At 63.2% G+C, this 12491-nt stretch overlaps 6 protein-coding genes across 7 annotated transcripts; 3 read left to right on the top strand and 3 right to left on the bottom strand.

Moving 5' to 3' along the window:
* Window positions 1-817: 817 nt before the first annotated feature.
* On the bottom strand, window positions 818-3078 carry CNAG_00483_1 (actin; the record flags this gene model as incomplete). 2 transcript variants are annotated; one of them, XM_062768709.1, is made up of 6 exons in its annotated part: window positions 818-975; window positions 1031-1272; window positions 1324-2032; window positions 2107-2273; window positions 2469-2486; window positions 2904-3078. In XM_062768709.1, 4 exons carry the CDS (start codon window positions 2223-2225, stop codon window positions 963-965), a joined length of 1083 nt encoding a protein of 360 aa, XP_062624694.1. In that variant the 3' UTR covers window positions 818-962. The 2 variants fall into 2 exon arrangements, with proteins under 2 accessions (XP_062624694.1, XP_062624693.1); XM_062768710.1 differs by lacking the exons at window positions 2469-2486; window positions 2904-3078 and adding an exon at window positions 2582-2605 and having other exon boundaries at window positions 2107-2246.
* Window positions 3079-3512: 434 nt separating this feature from the next.
* RPN10 (26S proteasome non-ATPase regulatory subunit 4) lies at window positions 3513-4829 on the top strand (the record flags this gene model as incomplete). The annotated part of the gene is made up of 5 exons (XM_062768708.1): window positions 3513-3583; window positions 3628-3651; window positions 3698-3820; window positions 3869-4195; window positions 4238-4829. The coding sequence occupies exons 1-5, from the start codon at window positions 3558-3560 to the stop codon at window positions 4827-4829; spliced, it is 1092 nt and encodes a 363-aa protein (XP_062624692.1). The 5' UTR covers window positions 3513-3557.
* On the bottom strand, window positions 4738-5551 carry rpmI (50S ribosomal protein L35; the record flags this gene model as incomplete). The annotated part of the gene is made up of 3 exons (XM_062768707.1): window positions 4738-5147; window positions 5195-5284; window positions 5402-5551. The coding sequence occupies 3 exons, from the start codon at window positions 5549-5551 to the stop codon at window positions 5112-5114; spliced, it is 276 nt and encodes a 91-aa protein (XP_062624691.1). The 3' UTR covers window positions 4738-5111.
* Window positions 5552-5755: 204 nt separating this feature from the next.
* H4.1_0 (Histone H4) lies at window positions 5756-6510 on the top strand. Its single transcript, XM_062768706.1, has 5 exons — window positions 5756-5789; window positions 5835-5899; window positions 5937-6000; window positions 6040-6142; window positions 6194-6510. Exons 2-5 carry the CDS (start codon window positions 5881-5883, stop codon window positions 6317-6319), a joined length of 312 nt encoding a protein of 103 aa, XP_062624690.1. The 5' UTR covers window positions 5756-5789; window positions 5835-5880; the 3' UTR covers window positions 6320-6510.
* A 324-nt stretch (window positions 6511-6834) lies between these two features.
* On the bottom strand, window positions 6835-7470 carry dph4. Its single transcript, XM_062768705.1, has 2 exons — window positions 7275-7470; window positions 6835-7236 (listed from the first exon to the last, which is right to left on the bottom strand). Exons 1-2 carry the CDS (start codon window positions 7371-7373, stop codon window positions 6877-6879), a joined length of 459 nt encoding a protein of 152 aa, XP_062624689.1. The 5' UTR covers window positions 7374-7470; the 3' UTR covers window positions 6835-6876.
* A 513-nt stretch (window positions 7471-7983) lies between these two features.
* Window positions 7984-12414, top strand: Dync1li1 (Cytoplasmic dynein 1 light intermediate chain 1; the record flags this gene model as incomplete). Its single annotated transcript, XM_062768704.1, has 8 exons — window positions 7984-8700; window positions 9019-10160; window positions 10499-10764; window positions 10846-10940; window positions 11001-11133; window positions 11184-12121; window positions 12169-12225; window positions 12263-12414. 8 exons carry the CDS (start codon window positions 7984-7986, stop codon window positions 12326-12328), a joined length of 3414 nt encoding a protein of 1137 aa, XP_062624688.1. The 3' UTR covers window positions 12329-12414.
* Window positions 12415-12491: the final 77 nt, after the last annotated feature.

The following is a 12491-nucleotide window of genomic DNA, read 5'->3' as shown; positions in this document are numbered from 1 at the left end:
GCAGAACACGATCGATCGCCGACGACGCGCAGCCTCACCGCAATAATAATGGGGCGCCGTCGTCGCTCGTCGTCGCTCGTCGTCGCCGCAGTCGTCACCGAGGCCCTCGTAGCCCGTCGCCCGTCGCCCGCTGCACGACAGCCCCAGCAGCCAGTAAAAGCGGACGTCACGTCCGCGCGGGCAGGCAGCGAGCAGCGAGAGGCACTTGCATGCAGAGGAGAACCAGACACACGCCGCCCGCCGGCCCGCGTGCACCGACAGAGAGCCAAGCATTTCAGCATTGGCAGGCAGGGCTGCGCGGCGCGGCCAAGCTCAGCCCGCCAGCCCGCCCCTTGGCGCCCTGCATTCTATGTGTGAGACATTGCCCGTTCCAGCGGCGAGCGACCTCAGGAAGTCTGCGAGACTGCTTTTTCTCCGCCCACCAAACGCCGCCGGCTCGGCCACCACCGAATCCAAGGGAGCGAGGGGCCACATCACTGTGGCAGTTGGCCGATGCTGTCCCCACCGTCGTCCCCAACGCATGCGCCATCCATCCACCCCCCCAACCCCCACCTCACCCCCTTCTAGGCGTGGAAGCCACGACGTTTTAATTACCATGGATGGGTCTGCTGGGTGACCTCGTTAAGGCCGCTGGGAAGATGGGACCTTGGGGCCTAGTCTCCCTTACGCGCGTGTGACATGAAGGAAGGCCGCCGTGGCACTCACTACAGCACAGCGGGTGACTGAGCAAAGTCATAATTACCCGACAGTCACTCTGTCAGTCCCCACCACCATCCAAACATGCTCGCACGACATTGCTCTTGCTCTCTGCCACACCTCTGCAACAACTCTTTTCATGCACAGCCTCGGAATGTAGAAAACCATACATCATTTCTTGCATAGAAGTCGGCTCTGTGCCGTCGTTACTCATCCACCTAACACCACGCAACAGCTTGCGCTGCTCGGAAGCGAGACTTATGCGCTTAGAAGCACTTTCTGTGACAATGTTAGCAACGACTCGACGCAACGCGCTCGCGGCCTGGAGACTCACCGGTGAACGATCGAGGGGCCAGACTCGTCGTACTCGTTCTTCGAGATCCACATCTGCTGGAAGGTGGAGAGCGAAGCGAGAATCGAACCACCGATCCAGACCGAGTACTTGCGCTCAGGGGGAGCAACAATCTTAACCTTCATCGACGAGGGGGCGAGGGCGGTGATCTCCTTCTGCATACGGTCGGCGATACCGTTGTACATGGTGGTACCACCGGAGAGGACGACGTTGCCGTAGAGGTCCTAAGAGGTTGTCAGTGCGGCCCTCAGATTACTCCCAATGTCACTACTCACCTTACGGATGTCGAGGTCACACTTCATGATCGAGTTGTAGGTGGTCTCGTGGATACCAGCAGCCTCAAGGCCAAGGAACGAGGGCTGGAAGAGAGCCTCAGGGCAGCGGAAGCGCTCGTTGCCGATGGTGATGACCTGACCGTCGGGAAGCTCGTACGACTTCTCGAGCTGCGACGACTGGGCGGCAGTCTGGAGCTCCTGCTCGAAGTCGAGGGCGACGTAGCAGAGCTTCTCCTTGATGTCACGGACGATTTCACGCTCGGCAGTGGTGGTGAAGGGGTAACCACGCTCCATGAGAATCTTGATGAGGTAGTCGGTAAGGTCACGGCCGGCAAGGTCGAGACGGAGGATGGCGTGGGGGAGCGAGAAACCCTCGTAGATGGGGACAGTGTGGGTAACACCGTCACCCGAGTCGAGGACGATACCGGTGGTACGGCCCGAAGCGTAAAGCGAAAGGACGGCCTGGATCGAGACGTAGAACGCGGGGGCGTTGAAGGTCTCGAACATGATCTGGGTCATCTTCTCACGGTTCTGCTTGGGGTTGAGGGGAGCCTCGGTAAGGAGGACGGGGTGCTCCTCGGGGGCGACACGGAGCTCGTTGTAGAAGGTGTGGTGCCAGATCTTCTCCATGTCGTCCCAGTTGGTCACGATACCGTGCTCAATGGGGTACTTGAGGGTAAGGATACCACGCTTGGACTGAGCCTCGTCACTGCGCGAGGCGTCAGCACGACGCGCCACAACCAATGGGAATGGCGTAAAGTCAGCCACCATCATGACACGTACCCGACGTAGGAGTCCTTCTGGCCCATGCCGACCATGACACCCTGGTGACGGGGACGGCCAACAATCGAGGGGAAGACGGCACGGGGGGCATCGTCACCGGCGAAACCGGCCTTGCACATGCCGGAACCGTTGTCGATAACCTGGGGGCGCTGGTGAGCTCATACTACTGGGGCGCATGAGAAGCAGCACTCACAAGAGCAGCGACTGTGAAGAACGCAGTGGTTAGCACAACTACGTCACCAATCGCGCCGACAGCGTTGAAATGGTAGACATACCCTCGTCCTCCCTGTGGCGTCGTCAGCTTCCATCATGACCACCGCGCGGATTGCTCGAGCTTTGCTCGGCGCCGTTTTTTTACTCACATTGTGAAAAGAGTCTATCTGTTAAAGTCAAAGCAGAGTGGTCAGCGCTGATATGTATGGATCGTGCGGCGCTACGGTCTCTGGATGGGGAGAGGGATACAGACGACGCATACGATGCGTCTGGATGGTGGCTTCATCGCCCCGCTGCGGGATGCTGTGCCCCGCCGCGAGTGGTGGCTGAGGTACGTCTGTCGACGTGGAGCCAGCTGCATCCATCGCCGAGCGAGCTCTGATAGTGAAGAGGAGACTGCCTAGGCGGCTTGTGCTCGTCCGAGGTGTCCCAGGTGTCCTTGGACGGTGGCCAGATCAAGAGGCCCGTAGATGAAAAGAAGGCTCATCGGACACGTCATGATAGGGGAGTGGGTGGGGTGGTAGTCATGGTAGGCCGTTTCAAGCGCCGAAAAAAGCGTGCAGCTGTGAGATTTGAAGACTTACGAGTATGCGGGGTGTATAGAGCAGTGAGAGTGTGATTGAGCTGGCTTTACTGCCTGCGTTGTTATACTTTGTTGGATGGATGGGGAAGAGACGAGGAGAGGAGAGAAGGTTAAGAGGGAGGGGGGGGGGAGGTGCGGCGTGGAGAGTGGACGACGACGGGGGCAGGGGACTGCTGGGACCAGGGAGAGGGGGGCGTACAGGCGGGAGAAGGGGGGGGGGAGGCACTGGGTGAGCAGAGTGAAATGCGGTGACGCTGTGGGCGCATGTTCAGGGGGGGCGGCAGAATGGGCGGGTGCAGCGGGTGCAAGCCTGGGTGGGGCACATTGCTGGCTGAGCCGACCAGCCAGGCCCGCCAGGCCAGCCAGCCAGCCAGGACACCCACCCAGCCAGGACACACCCACCCAGGCTGCAGTGACGCCAGCAACCACCGCCGACTCCCACCTCGGTACGCGCCCACGTCGCTGGCTGCTGGCTGTCCCCCTCGGAGTTTCGGCATGTGGCACTTGGCCTGCCCAGCGTCATGCTCACCGACAGTGGTTGCGCGTCGTCACTGGAGTGTGTCATGTCGTCCATCAGTGCAGCTGCGTGTTGTTGCATAGCGGTCGGTTCCTTCAACTTCTACTCAACTACTACCCAAAGCAACAACTAGTCACGATGCCGCTCGAATCGTGCATGCTAGTGTAAGCACAGTCATCTCGTGGTACACAGTCACTGACAGCTCCAGGCTCGACAACTCCGAGTACATGCGGTGTGTACAGCTGAACGGCGTTGATCGAACCCGGCTGACCTCGCAGCAATGGTGACTACACACCAACGCGTTTCCTCGCCCAGTCGCAGGCCGTCTCGACCGTCTTCTCGGCCAAGACTGACTCGAACCCCGAGTCGGCAGTCGGCCTCATGACCATGGCTGGCAAGTCGTGAGTCACCCTTGTGCACCCTCTCGACCTCCACTTACACCACCTCAGGCCTTCCCTCCTCGTGACGCCCACCAACGACATTGGCAAGCTGCTCTCGGCGCTCAACAAGGCCACGATCGGCGGTGTTTCAGACCTGATCACGTCGATCCAGGTCGCCCAGCTCGCCCTTAAGCACCGCGAGAACAAGAACCAGCGCCAGCGCGTCGTCGTGTTCGTCGGCTCGCCCATTGACGACACGAAGGAGGAGCTTGTCAAGCTCGGCAAGCGCTTGCGCAAGAACAACGTGCTCATCGACATTGTCACGTTTGGAGACGAGGGTATGGCCAACGACGAGAAGCTCGGCGCGCTCGTCGAGGCTGCCGGCGACGGCGAGTCGTGAGTACCGTGGTCCTGACTGAGCTTCTACTCACGCCGCAGCCACCTCGTTTCGGTCCCACCAGGACCCCACCTTCTCTCCGACGTGATCCAGCAGTCGCCTATTCTGTTCGACCCCGAGCGTGCCGGAGCGTCGGGCAGCGGCGGTGGCGGCGGCGGCGACCTTGGCGTGGACGACTTTGACCCCTCGAGCGACCCCGAGCTCGCCATGGCCCTGCGCATGTCATTGCAGGAGGAGCAGGAGAGGCAGGCGCGTGGACGCGGCGAGGCTCCGGCCGTCAGCTCAAATACTGCTGTCGACGTCGGCGCTATCCCTCAGGACATTGCCGCGCCCGCCAACCCCGAAGCAGGACACGCTGCGGGCTTCACCGAGGCCATCACGGCGCCTCTGTCCAATGCCAACGACCCAACAGTAGCCGAGGCTGCTGGCGACGATGACGAGTACCTCGACGAGGATGACGAGGAGGAGGCGCTCCTCGCCCGCGCGATGGCACTGTCTCGCGGCGACAACCCCGACGACCACGACATTCTCATGGCCGAGGACGAGGAGGACGAGGACGAGGAGGCTGCTATCGCGCGCGCTATCGCCATGAGCCTCGAGGACTCGCAGAAGGAAGACAAGGACAAGAAGTAGTCGAGCTAGCATGTGTACAGAGATACTGCATTATAGCCTAGATGGCAGGGCATGGGGGCGTCAGATGCACGTTGGGCATGTCTACGAGGGTGTGACGGGGGTTGGAGAGGTGCACGCGATGGTTCAGCCAAAAACAGGCATCCCCACACGAAGTCAGCGCATCCGTGGTCCGTCAGCGACATCTAGAGCGTCTCTACTCCACGCCGGCCACAAGCCCATCACTCGGGCGAGCGGGTCACGTCCGCCGCCTCCCGCCCACGGCTCCACGCCAAGTCTATGCATCTAAGCGTACGGGAGTAACCTGCTGAGCGTCTTGGACTGGAATCGGCGTCAGCGCAGCCAGCAAACAAGCACGGCCGACCCACCTGCGACTTTGTTGCGTACGTCGCCTTCTGGAGGCGGTTGATGCGGGACGCCGAGAAGCCCGTGTTGAGGTGCTGCTTTCCGCACTGCGACTGCGGGGAGGGTTAGCTTCTGATACTGTTGCATGCAGCTCTTTTGCACTGACGCGCTTGAACTGGGACGATAGTTAGCAAAGCATATGAAGGAAGGCATCGCCGAACTCGACTCACCAAGCCCGACGCCGTCTTCTTGAAGCGCTTCGCGGCGCCCTTGTGCGTCTTCATCAGCTGCGCGGTCGCCGTGGCGGAGAATGCACGTGATGGGCCGGCCGGGGCGAACGCCGCGCGCGAGAGCGGCGAGAAGAGGCCGCTGAGGAACATGGTCGTGGTGGGGAGTAAGTCGAGTGGCAGACGACATTGATAGACCGCGAAAACGCCAGCCGTTGTAGATCGGAGACGGCGAATCGCGACTCTCCCACGATGGTCGTTCCCGTCGGAGCCGCCTCCGCGCCGCTGCAGCAGCTGTTCCCGGCGACGTCGGCGATCAGCCATCACTCAGCGTGCATGTATCTCAATCTTGGCATTGTACTTCTCTCCATCAGCGAGCCCAACACTACTTGTGCGTGGTTCCTCTACCGCAGCAGACCACAACCTGACACCGCAGCACTCGATCACCCCACCCTACCTCAACAACAACAACAACATCCATCATGTCCGGTCGTGGAAAGGGTACGTTGCACAACCCGACTGCATGCTCACACCCCAGGCGGCAAGGGCCTCGGCAAGGGCGGCGCTAAGCGTCACCGCAAGGTGCTGCGCGACAACATCCAGTGGGTAGAGTCCCCATACTCCATACTGACCCACTCCAGGGGCATCACCAAGCCCGCCATCCGCCGTCTCGCGCGCCGTGGTGGTGTCAAGCGTATCTCGGGTCTCATCTACGAGGAGACGCGTGGTGTTCTCAAGATCTTCGTGAGTGCTTCCCCTCGCGACTGACGAGGCCCTGCTCACGCCGCCCGCCAGCTCGAGAACGTCATCCGCGACTCGGTCACCTACACCGAGCACGCCAAGCGCAAGACCGTCACCTCGCTTGACGTCGTGTACGCCCTCAAGCGCCAGGGCCGTACCCTCTACGGTTTCGGCGCGTAAGCGTTGTCGCCACCGCCTCTGGCCCGGCCATCACCATCACCTTCGTTCTTTGTCCGTTCGCCCGCTCGTTCGTTCCTTCGTTCGTTCACCCCCTTCGCCCTCGACTCGCCTCGAGCCTTTGTACTCTATCTTTTAGCTGAACGCCGCTGCGCTAGACGCAGCGAGCGACTTTATGAACATCGTTCCTTTTATGATCTGGGTGGTGTTGCATCTATGTGATCCGAGTGTGGTCTGTGGACGGAGCAGTTTTGGAAGGCTGGGGGGAAGAAGTGGTTTTGGCGCCGAGGCGGCGGCACCCCCTCCACGGCGGCTGGCTCGTCTGCAGAGCCTTCTGTTGGGGATAGAACGGCGGATTGGAGCTGACTGAACCCCCGTTTTCATGCCGTAGAGCCGTGGGTGTGGCTGAACAGCGGCCGAGGGACGCACGAGCACGAGCTCATCGTGGGAGACCATCGAGCCCGTCGCCGTCCGCCCCGCGTGGCTCGTCGGTACACCCTACCCCACGAGCCCAACGACACCGGGTATCAAAATGCATGGTATCCCCATCGGCCCTCTACCTACTCCTCGACCTCCTCGTACTCGACGACAATGTACTCTCCGCACCCGGGACATCCGAGCACGTCGACCCCGGCCTCGAGGTCGTCGATGGTAACGACGTACTCGTGTCCACAGCGACAGGGGTGCGTGTACTTTTCCGGCTCGTCCACGGGGTGAGGAGTAAAGACCTCGAGCGAGACATGCTCCCGTATCCGTGGCCCGGCGGCAGGAGGTGGCCTGGGCGCCTCGTACTGCGCGTCGAAGGCCGCGCGCTTTGCCGGGTCCGAGAGCACGGCGCGCGCCTCGTTAATGAGAACAATGTCATTACTTGGCTCTGGGGATGCGGATTTGCCTGCTGCCTGTTGCTTGTCCGGGTGGCTCTGGGTGTCAGCGGGGACGACGAGAGGGGGTGGCTTACGACGAGGACGAGCCGTCGCCAGGCCTGTGTGATCTCCGAGTCTGGCGCGTCACGGGCCACGCCGAGCACGGCGTAGTAGTCTGGCTGGGTCTGCGCCATGGTGACTACTTTGCCGTGGCCGCAAGAGGCGTGTTGTAGTGTTGCTTTGAAAGCTGAAAGCTAAAGAGTGGTCGGTTTGTCGATGGATGATCGCCGGAATGATTTGAGAGGAACCCGGTTTCATGATTTTGGGTGGCAAAAGTAGGGGCGCATTATTTGATCCGCCCTTTTAAAAATACGATTGTTTGCAGGAACGTCCTCTCTCGTCATGAGGGGGGCGGCTCTCCTGTGGCCCCCACCCAGCCAGCCAGCACCTCTCGTCACTTTTCCAGAACGTCTGTCATCTTGACTCTTCATTGTCCTCGTGACAATACACAACTCTTGGATACCCCCCACGACCGCCGCAAGGCAGTCACTGACACAAAACATACACACAAAAGGGAACGGCAGACACGCCCGCGCGCAAGCCCGACGAGCCCACGCCCCCCCACACACACATCAGCCAAACAACAAGCCCCCAGGGTTTATATTTCAACGCGTGTGTTGTCTTGATCGATGACATTCTCTCGCCACCCAACTGACTCGAACAGCACTCTATAATCCTCCATCCGTACACAAAGGTACGTCACGACGTGTTGCATACATCAGCTCGTGCTGAGCATACACATAGATGGCCGACAACGCAACGCCAGCGGCTGCACCAGTGATCGCCGCGGCGCCCGCTACGACTGGAGCGACGACGGCGACTTCGACGACCCACGCCGCGCCAAAGCCCAAGAAGACAAAGCCCAAGCCAAAGCGCAAGTCGCGCCGCCGCGCAGGTTCCGACTCGGACGGCGGAAGCGCTTCAGAGGCTGAGGGCGCACCGGCGCGCGCATCAGACGCCTCGACACGAAGCAAGCCAACCCCCGCCGCGAGCGCGGCGCCCACGTTTCCAGACGCCAACTCGACAACCCCCGCCGCGTGGGCCGATGACCCGGTCGACAACCTGCCCGAGGTCTCGTTCGACGACCTGTCCCGTGGCAACTGGGGCGCGGCGCGAGGCATGTCCATCCGTGGCCGCGGTCGCGGTCGCGGCGGCAAGGTGTCACGCGAGCTCACCGACGAGGAGAGGAAGCGTCTCGAGGAGAAGCTTCAGGCAAAGCGCGACAAGCAGAAGGCTGCACGCAAGCTGCGCAAGGCAGCCGAGGCGAGCGGCGCCGCTGCTGCTCCAGCTGCTGCTTCGGATCCGACGTCAGCCACCGAGGCGGCAACCACCACTGCGGCGGCGTCCACATCCAAGTCGGAGCCCTCGACACCTGCGGCCGCCGACGACGCTGTCGACACGTCGCTCGCTGCTTCGACCTCTGCGATCACGCTTGATGACCCTGTTCCGCCTGCCGGTCCAGTTCGCAACAGCCGCGTCGCATACCCGCGCGTGGCTGTCGACCCCAAAGTCACCCCTCGAGTCGGCAACTTTTGGATGCACGACCAGAGAGTTGGCGAGGGCAGCTTCTCGGGACCGGGCAACATGGCTGGTCATTGGCGTGGACGCGGTGCACCGCGTGGAGTCCCTCGCGGAGCGTTCCGGGGAGTGCCTCGAGGACGCGGTCGAGGCGGCTTTGGGTTCGGGCCATTCGCTCCCCCGCACCTCCAGCAGCAGCACCTCCAGCAGCAACAGCAGCAGCAACCTCAGCACTCTACATCTACACCACCCACACCGCAGTCTACCAACGGCGCGCGCCTGGCCGAGATGGACAAGCTCGAACCCCAGCTGGCCAACGGCCAGGGGCGTCGCCACCCTCGCGAGTCGGAAACGACCAAGTGGGGCCATGACGGTTTTGCAGAGTTTTCTGCTTCGGATGATGTGCGCGGTGGCCGCCCGTTCCGTGGTCGTGGCCGTGGAGCGTTTATGCGTGGTGGCTTCCGCGGCGGCTTCCACCACGCCCATGCCCTCGCCCACCTGCCAACGCCCGAGCCGTCCCCCGATCGCGCCAACAAGGCCCTCGAGGGCACAGCGACCCAGCCTGCCGCCGAGTCGTTGCTTGGTGACGGTACCGCAGTCACGATCCGTCTTCCTGGAGGTGCCGGTGGTGGTGTAGCCGTTGAGGCGCGGGCACCATCAACAACCCCGCCCTCGCAGGCCGCGACGACCAACCCGCCGTCCGAGGCAGCTGCATCCGAGGCATCTGGCGCGGCCCCCGTCTCTGACAGCCCCATCCCTCCGCCCTTCACGCCGTCCAACCCGTCGCCAGTGCACGCCCTCGGCAGCGACAACGGGTCGATCAGCAGCGGCTACATGCCCGCCGAGTTCTACCCCGCTGGCTCGTCTGGCGCTGGCGGCGCTCCCAACCCAAACTTCCGCCCCCCATCTGGCTCCGGTTTCCACGGCCGTGGCTTCCCTCCCCAGCCTTACACCCCCGAGCCCTCATTCCAACCCCGAGGCTCGTTCTCTGGACCGAGCTTCTTCCCCAACGGTGGACCCGTCCCAGGCCCAGGTCAAGGTTTCAACCCGGCGCTCCGCCCGCGCGCCGGCTCGCCCCTCAACCCGTACGCTGGTGGCCAAATGGGCTACTTCATGCCCCCTCGCCCCAACCAGAAGGTTGCGATTCGTCCTCCTATCCGTGGTGACGACAAGTCGCCATCCTCGGACGCGACGGCCGACTCGGCCCAGCTGGCACACGGCGTGCCCCTCCCAACCGGCACCCCCGACAGCTTTGTGCAGGGCTACTATCCTCCAGGATACAACCCGTACGCTACTGGTGCCGAGGGCGGCGTCTTCTACCCCCAGGGCTACTGGCCACAGGGCGGGTTTGAGCAGCAGCCTGGCGTGTATGGATACGAGGGCGAGTACCAGGGCTATCAGTAGTAGGCGTCCGTAGCATGGTTCACGAGAAACAACACAATAGCAAGCGCAGTAAAGCACCCATAAAAGCACAATTTCATGTTGAGAGACGACGATGCATCAAAAGTGTATGGCAGTCGTTGTTGTGACGGGAGCAAAAGCACGCGCGTGTTGCCACTAACGCGACGACCACGACACGACGACCACCACGACGAGGTCGAAACACGGGCCACCACAGCCAGCCAGCCTTTGACAACAACCAAACACCAATGCAGGCAACGACACCGACCGCGCCCTCGCCCGCGCGGCGAGCAGCAGCATCAGCAGCGGTATCGAGCCCTGCGTCGCCCTCGCCCGCCAGCGCGAGCGCTGCCGCACCGCTCGCGTCCCTCGCTGCCGCGGCCGTTGCTGGCCCTTCAAAACCGGCACCACCAGACCTGTGGACCGACATCCTGCGGAGCGCCGACCGCCAAAAGGCGCTCGGGAGAAAGAACGTCGTGCTCCTCGCCGAGCGGAATCGCGGGCGCAGCCACCTGCTCGACCGGCTCGTCGGGCGGCGGCGGGGCGCGAGGAGTGACGCGCTCGCCGTGGGGTATGATGTGCTGCAGGCCGCCGACGGCGACGAGGGTGAGCGCGAGCGCGGGCGAACGGAGTGTAGCGATGCGCGCGAGCAAGACAAAACAGCTGAGCTGACCCACCCCACCGCAGACGCAGCACCCCCAGTATCCATCTTCTACCCGCCCTCGTCGCACCCCAGCCTCCTCCGCCTGATCGACGTCTCGCTCCCGCCAAGGCCTTTACCTGTGCGTGGGCTGGGCTTTTGGCTGTGGCGGCTTCTGACCCGCATCACTGACACATACTAGGACACGGCCGTCGTCATTGTGCTCGACTGGACCAAGCCGAGCAGCATGATCAAGGAGCTGCTCACGTGGCTACAGTGGGTGGACGAGTGGGCCGCGCGCGTTGGCGGCGAGGGCGACGAGCTGCGGGAGAGATGTAAGTTGCGTGGGCGGCGCGCGACAAGTTGAGCTAACGCCCGTGTCCAGTGCAGTCCTACCTCCAGCACTACGCCGAGCCTGCTGGCCCCGCGCCTGCTGCCGGTGGTGCGGGCACGGCCGCGCCGTCGCTCGCCGGCGTGGGCCCGCTCCTCCCCCTGGGCCAGGGCACGCTCACGCTTAACCCGCACGGCGTGCCGCTCGTGGTGGTGTGCACGCGGGCCGACCAGATGGACGCGGTCGGCGACGAGATGGGCATGAAGGGCGGCGGGTGGGAGGAGCGCACCGACTGGATCCAGCAGGTGCTCCGGACCGTGTGTCTCGCGTATGGCGCGGCGCTGTTCTACACTGCGCCGACGCAGGACGGCTCGTATGGCCTGTTGCGCGAGTACCTCTTCCACCGGCTGTACGCTTCGCCTCCGGCGAATGCGGCTGCCGACGCCACGGCGGCAGCAGCGCCAGCGCGCTTCCCGTTCCGCCACAAGGCGAACGCGCTCGACCGCGACGCCGTCATGGTGCCTGCCGGCTGGGACTCGTACGGCAAGATCACTGTCCTGCGCGAGGGGTTCGACGCGGCGCGCGTCGCGCGCGCATGGGACGCGAGTGTGTCTGGTGCAAGCGATGCCGAGAGCATCGAGGACCTCTGGACGGCCATGATCCCCGACACGGAGCGGCCCAAGGCGGCCACGGGCGCAGCAGTCACCACCACGAGCGAGGGCGAGCAGGCGTTCCTCGCGCGCCAGCTCGACGTGCTCCAGAAGGACCCGAACCGCGACCCGCGCGCCCAGTTCCGCGCGGCCGCTGCGGCGGCGGGCGCGGGCGGAACAGGCGCCAGCAACCCCGCGAGCGAGGCAGCGCTCGAGCGCTTCGGCGGCGTCGTCGGCCCCATGGGTTCCGGCGGCCTCAGCCTGCCCGGCGTCGAGAAGGCCATGCAGGAGATGGAGGGCGCCGGGGACGAGAGCAAGGACCGCGTGCGCGTGGCCCGGAGGGTGAGTTTGCTCTTGCCGCTCGTTAACTCGACACTAACGCCACCCAGCAGGACTCGACAAAACCCGCGTCGTCGCCGGCTGGCAACGAGACACTGCACAATTTCGTACGTGTGTCTGTTGAGCCCCGCTCACACTCCACAGTTCCAGGGCCTCCTCAAGAAGCCTGTATCGGCCGTGCCGACCTCACCGACCAAGGCTGCAAAGTAGCCCCACCCCTGTTCATCATCTATTGTCCATGACACGACCCCATTTTATATACTTGGCATTGATGCGGCGGCATTGACGCACGAATGTAGACTGCGTGATGTACTGCATGGTTGCGTAGTGGGTGCAGCATCGTGTCAGTGTGGCTGGTGACACCGCCTCGGGT

The sequence above is a fragment of the Vanrija pseudolonga genome, chromosome 2 (genome assembly GCF_020906515.1).
Source record: "Vanrija pseudolonga chromosome 2, complete sequence".
NCBI lineage: Eukaryota > Fungi > Basidiomycota > Tremellomycetes > Trichosporonales > Trichosporonaceae > Vanrija > Vanrija pseudolonga.
The sequence above is the reverse complement of the archived record's forward strand: the minus strand, read 5'-3'. Positions and strand labels throughout refer to the sequence as shown.